The sequence below is a fragment of the Drosophila bipectinata genome, chromosome 3L (genome assembly GCF_030179905.1).
Source record: "Drosophila bipectinata strain 14024-0381.07 chromosome 3L, DbipHiC1v2, whole genome shotgun sequence".
Classification (NCBI taxonomy): Eukaryota; Metazoa; Arthropoda; class Insecta; order Diptera; family Drosophilidae; genus Drosophila; species Drosophila bipectinata.
Genome location: NC_091738.1, coordinates 18141174 through 18147183, shown reverse-complemented (window position 1 = coordinate 18147183; position 6010 = coordinate 18141174). Strand labels below are relative to the sequence as shown.

The 6010-nt window shown below is 37.1% G+C and overlaps 1 protein-coding gene across 1 annotated transcript; it reads left to right on the top strand.

The window, feature by feature from the left end:
- Window positions 1-24: 24 nt before the first annotated feature.
- Window positions 25-2016, top strand: LOC108132622 (single-stranded DNA-binding protein-like). Its single transcript, XM_017252074.2, has one exon. The coding sequence runs from the start codon at window positions 25-27 to the stop codon at window positions 346-348; it is 324 nt and encodes a 107-aa protein (XP_017107563.2). The 3' UTR covers window positions 349-2016.
- Window positions 2017-6010: the final 3994 nt, after the last annotated feature.

The window sequence follows — 6010 nt, the reverse complement described above, 5'->3', positions numbered from 1 at the left end:
GGAGAGTCGGGGGGAGCATCCACCATGGGCGGCGGGGGCGGCGGCAGTACCATCGGCGGCGGCACCCTGGGCGGTGGCAGCATTCTCGGCGGCCACGCCGGCACAGCGATGAGCGGCAGCACGGTCGGCATGGGCGCTCCTCCCGGCACCCTGATTCACGGAGCCAACGGCGGCAATCCCGGCGGCAATGTCTACGGTAATGGCAACGGCGGTGTGGGCGGCGGTGGTCAGAACACCGCTCCCGGTTCGGTTATCGATCAGCGGGCAGTCTCCGTGGTGGTCACCCTACCGGGCGGACCGGGTGCCCAGCATCCGGGGCAGGCGCTGAGCGACTACGGTCCCATATAGTTAATGGTACGCCCGGACACCGCGCACTGGGTCTCGACGAGCAGCTTCAGTCAGCTGTAGCTGCTCTCCTTCCTCGCCAAAGAAGAAGCAGACGAAGAATCGCAAGAATCCCGCGCCCGGCCTCTGTCTCACTTGCACTCTTAGGCTCTCACTCGCACACCTACACCCCTCTCTATCTCTATCGCTGACTCTGTCTCGCATTAGCAAAGGTTTGAAGCCATGCCATATTAATTCATGTAGCCGTAGTTTTTTCAATGAGTGGAAAAGGGTCCTGTTTTTGTGAGAAGAATTCTTCCAGAGCGTGACCATAAACAGGACCTAACAGCATTAGAGATTGTGGTAAAAAAAAGAACCATTCTGCATACAAGATTCTAGTCGAAAAACAAACCTTTGTCTTCAAAAAGCAGATGAGCAAAAGAGCATTAAGTAGTCGTGGCTATAGGGTCTATATTCCAACTCCCCAGCTCCCAGTGCGTTTGTTCCAACTGCCATTAACTGCTTTACTATCTACTTATATTTATGAAGCACCTACATATATTTTTTTTGTTGTTACTACTTTTTCCTTCCACAAATACTTTCCTCCACGAAATAGACTGAGAAATGCATAAACCAATTAAGTAGCCGCCACGTAGACCACTCGGGGGTATCAAAAACAGAAAAAACAAACAAAAAAATACAAAAAATAAAAGTAAAGAAGAGCGGAATCTGCCCACACTGCCAAGTCAGAGCCACGAGCCATATTTCGAAATTACAACTAACTTTTAATCAAACTAACTACACTATTAACCTTAACCTAAACGTAAACATTAAATATTACAAAAGCAAAACGAAAAAAAATAAATAAATAAACACTTCGAATGCCCGTAGAAAGTTAGTTGCGATTTTAGGGTTATCGCATTATCAAAGAACAGGCGGTCAGTGTTGCCAGATACCATTTGTAAATTATTTAATCTATCCTAAGGCATTATCCAACACTAATTTTTGTAAATATTTTCAAAACGCGCCTAGTTTGTAAACGATGTTCAGATGAAACCCTGAAAACTAAAATAGAAATTTAAATATAGTAACTTGCATTTCAGAATCAAAGGCAACTCTGCATTTAAGCTCAAAAATTGAATTTAATTTTTTTATATAAATAAAAATCGAGATCCCAAAATCGAGAAAACACTACCAAAACTTCCTGCCCTTTTCCCCCAATAAAGTGAAGAAAAATGAAATGAAAATTGCCAACTTTTGCAGCCGACGCAGGGCAATTTTTTGCATTTATAAAAGAAGCAAAAAGAAAAAAATTGTATAAAGCTAAAAACACTTATATAAGAGTATTAAATTAAATGTAATCTTAGTTTTAAACGAAGGCAACCAGAAACCCAGAAACACACAAAAACAAACAAAAATGGAAAACGAAAGCAAAACAAAATATCTATCAAGCATTAAAAACTATTGTATTTAAATTTAATATTTATATTACATGGTAAAAGCAACAATTTAACTGTTGGCATTTCAAACCATTTCACATACGAAACAAAACAAAAACGAAGGAAGAACTTTATATTATAAATTATATGATATAGCAACAACTATGTGTGTAATGTTTTTAGCAACTATAACTATTTCTATAAACAAAACGAAAAATATGCGAATGCTGTAATAAAAACAATATACAAAATATTTTCATTTTGATTTTATTTCTTATGGTTTTATTCTTTATTTATTTTTGCATGACAAGTAAGTATTTTTGTTCATTAGCAGGCTTTATTTTGTGATGATTTCTTTTTTAATTTTTAGCATTTACATGAGAATCCCTCGAACACTTATACGTATCATTAAAACGAAGCTCTCCAAGTTAAGCAAACAATGCAGAAAATAAAACCAAAAAAAACGAGTAAACAATTATTAGCAAATTTCTCTACACGACGTACAATGTTTAATAAATATATATATATATTATAAATATTGAACGCAACAACAAAAAAGAAAAAAGAAAACCGAATACAATACAACCATTTACGCGTACTATTTGATGTTGTTAATAAGCTTAAAAAAATATTGCTAGCTAGTAGCGTTTAGTTTAGTTCTCCACGGAAAACGGCAATGCACTTTTCCGACCTTAGTTCGTGGCGTAAATAGCAAACGCTTTTATTTATATATTTAAAAACAAATATTAAAGGCTAACGAGTGTAACGAATATACGTAAATGAGAAACCAAATGAAGGTGGCAAAATGTAAAAAATAATTATTAAACAAAAATGAAAAGATCACTTCAGTTTAAGCAACTCGAAAACATTTTCCGTTGATTTTTTGTGATTGAAAATTTATTTACTAAATTGATGAAAACAGAAATTGATTGCAATTTGCGAATGTATACGATTTTTTAATTTTAAATGATGGAAGAAACGAAAATATTTCATAATGGGAGTGGATTTTAGATTGATAGGAAGGATGGATGGATTGATGGATAGAACGATTTACGGTGATTGATGGATTAGTTGAAGTTACACGGAAACCAGAAACTTGACGTCAAGTGTAGTTGTGAATTGTATTTTGTGAAATGTAATTTAATAATAAAATAAATGAAAACCAAAAGCAAATTATATATACAATGCATATTTATGTGGATCCAGAGAGACGCAGATGAACTGGCAAGAGAATACTTTAATGAAAATTCATGCAGACATTATTTTATTTACAAACGAAATGCATTTTAAAGATATAAAATCTAAATCAAAAACAAAATGGAAAACGATACAATGTTGTTGATTGTGAAACGATTTTAAAGCTCACACAAGCCCGAGTCAAGAATCAAATTCGTTACCAACAACACCAGAATATACGAAAACAAAAAACAACAGCAACAACAATAATATTAAATACATTTGTAATTGAAAAAGAAAAACCATTTAAAATAAAATTTAACAACATAAAACGTCCACTTTATTTTTATGGGAAATGGGCATGGACTCTGCCATCAGTTGATTGCCTAAATGGTCAATCAACGCCTGGCCAATGGATGCCGAACTGGCCACCCGCTGTGAAAGGAATGGTCCTTTAAAATGGAACCATTAAAATACTTTTTTTCGATTTCATCCAGACTTTGACTTATTTTCGTTGTTTTGAACCGCTTTGTACCGTTGTGCTAACAGTGCAAAGCTTTACAGAGCTCTGTTAGTCAAACTGTTAGACTCATGAAGTGCCATCTTTAGAAAAAATGGTTCATGGAAAATATTTAGCATAGTTCACAACCGGATGCCACAGAAATATAAGACAATTTTATTTTACAAACGTTGCGAAAACATACTTTTAAAAGGCCTTACTTGCCCAATAGCAGGTTTTTATTCAGATTAAAGACTTGCAGATTGATATTCGAGACTTGCAACATATTCGCCACAGAAAATGCCCAATACCGCAGATGAAGTAGAATTAGAGTTTCAGGTCCTGGAAACTTCAAATTAATAACCTCCCAAACTCATTTCTTATATTACTTTCTCTGCTACTTTTAGTTTACAATTCGACCTATTTTGCAGGTCCCAACTCTCGACCGATTCTCAAGCGGAGTACCTTTAACGATTTGTGGATCGATTTCCCACCATTCTACATCAAAACACTGAGACAAAATATTTTTTAGATTTTTTGTTCATTTTTCGTGATGGAATCCCTTGAAAATGGGCCCCCCCATAGGGTCCACAGTGATGGCTACATATATCTCCCCCAATTCTCATCCTATTTTTGAGCGAAGTACCTTAAACGATTTCTAGATCGATTCTCCACCAATCTGCATCGAAATCCTAAGACAAAATATTTTTTAGTTTTTTTGTCCATTTTTCTAGAGGGGATCCCTTGAAAATGTGGCTGTATCTTCCCCAATTCTCATCCGATTCTCAAGCGGAGTACCTTAAACGATTTGTGGATCGCTTTCCCACCATTCTACATCAAAACCCTGAGACAAAATATTTTTGACATTTTTTGTCCTTTTTTCGTGGAGGATCCCCTCAAAAGGGGCTTTTTTCCTATGGGGTCCACAGTGATGGCTATATCTTCTCCAATTCTCATCCGATTCTCAATCGGAGTACCTTAAACGATTTGTGGATCGATTTCCCACCATTCTGCATCAAAATCCCGACACAAAATATTTTTTAAATTTTTTGTCCATTTTTCGTGAGGGGATCCCTTGAAATGGGGTTTTCCCCTATAGGGTCCACAGTGATGGCTATATCTTTCCCAATTCTCATCCGATTCTCAAGCGGAGTACCTTAAACGTTTTGTGGATCGATTTCCCACCATTCTGCATCAAAATCCCGATACAAAATATTTTTTAAATTTTTTGTCCATTTTTCGTGAGGGGATCCCTTGAAAATGGGGTTTTCCCCTATAGGGTCCACAGTGATGGCTATATCTTTCCCAATTCTCATCCGATTCTCAAGCGGAGTACCTTAAACGTTTTGTGGATCGATTTCCCACCATTCTGCATCAAAATCCCGATACAAATTATTTTTTACATTTTTTGTCCATTTTTCGTGAGGGGATCCCTTGAAATGGGGTTTTCCCCTATAGGGTCCACAGTGATGGCTATATCTTTCCCAATTCTCATCCGATTCTCAAGCGGAGTACCTTAAACGTTTTGTGGATCGATTTCCCACCATTCTGCATCAAAATCCCGATACAAATTATTTTTTACATTTTTTGTCCATTTTTCGTGAGGGGATCCCTTGAAATGGGGTTTTCCCCTATAGGGTCAGTGATGGCTATATCTTTCCCAATTCTCATCCGATTCTCAAGCGGAGTACCTTAAACGTTTTGTGGATCGATTTCCCACCATTCTGCATCAAAATCCCGATACAAATTATTTTTTACATTTTTTGTCCATTTTTCGTGAGGGGATCCCTTGAAATGGGGTTTTCCCCTATAGGGTCAGTGATGGCTATATCTTTCCCAATTCTCATCCGATTCTCAAGCGGAGTACCTTAAACGTTTTGTGGATCGATTTCCCACCATTCTGCATCAAAATCCCGATACAACATATTTTTTAAATTTTTTGTCCATTTTTCGTGAGGGGATCCCTTGAAAATGGGGTTTTCCCCTATAGGCTCCACAGTGATGGCTATATCTTTCCCAATTCTCATCCGATTCTCAAGCGGAGTACCTTAAACGATTTGTGGATCGATTTACCACTATTCTGCATCAAAATCCCGATACAAAATATTTTTTAAAATTTTTGTCCATTTTTCGTGAGGGGATCCCTTGAAATGGGGTTTTCCCCTATAGGGTCCACAGTGATGGCTATATCTTTCCCAATTCTCATCCGATTCTCAAGCGGAGTACCTTAAACGTTTTGTGGATCGATTTCCCACCATTCTGCATCAAAATCCCGATACAAAATATTTTTTAAATTTTTTGTCCATTTTTCGTGAGGGGATCCCTTGGAAATGGGGTACACTGGGCCAAAACTGTGGGACATAATTAGTTTTAAATTTTTCCAGTGTGCAAATCTTTTTCCACAAGGCTTGTAGTCATGTCCTTTAGCATATTTAACCACCGAACTTTTCTTTAAGCTTTTAAAGCTTGTTTTGCTTTCAAAATTGTTTTAAACGTTAAATTTTAAAATAAATTGGGCTTAGAAGGTTATTAGTAAATATTCGTTTTGGCAAAATGGTACGTTAAATATTAA

Excerpts from the sequence above, each read along its gene's own strand:
- LOC108132622 (XM_017252074.2), top strand. The coding sequence starts at position 25 with ATGGGCGGCGGGGGCGGCGGCAGTACCATCGGCGGCGGCACCCTGGGC.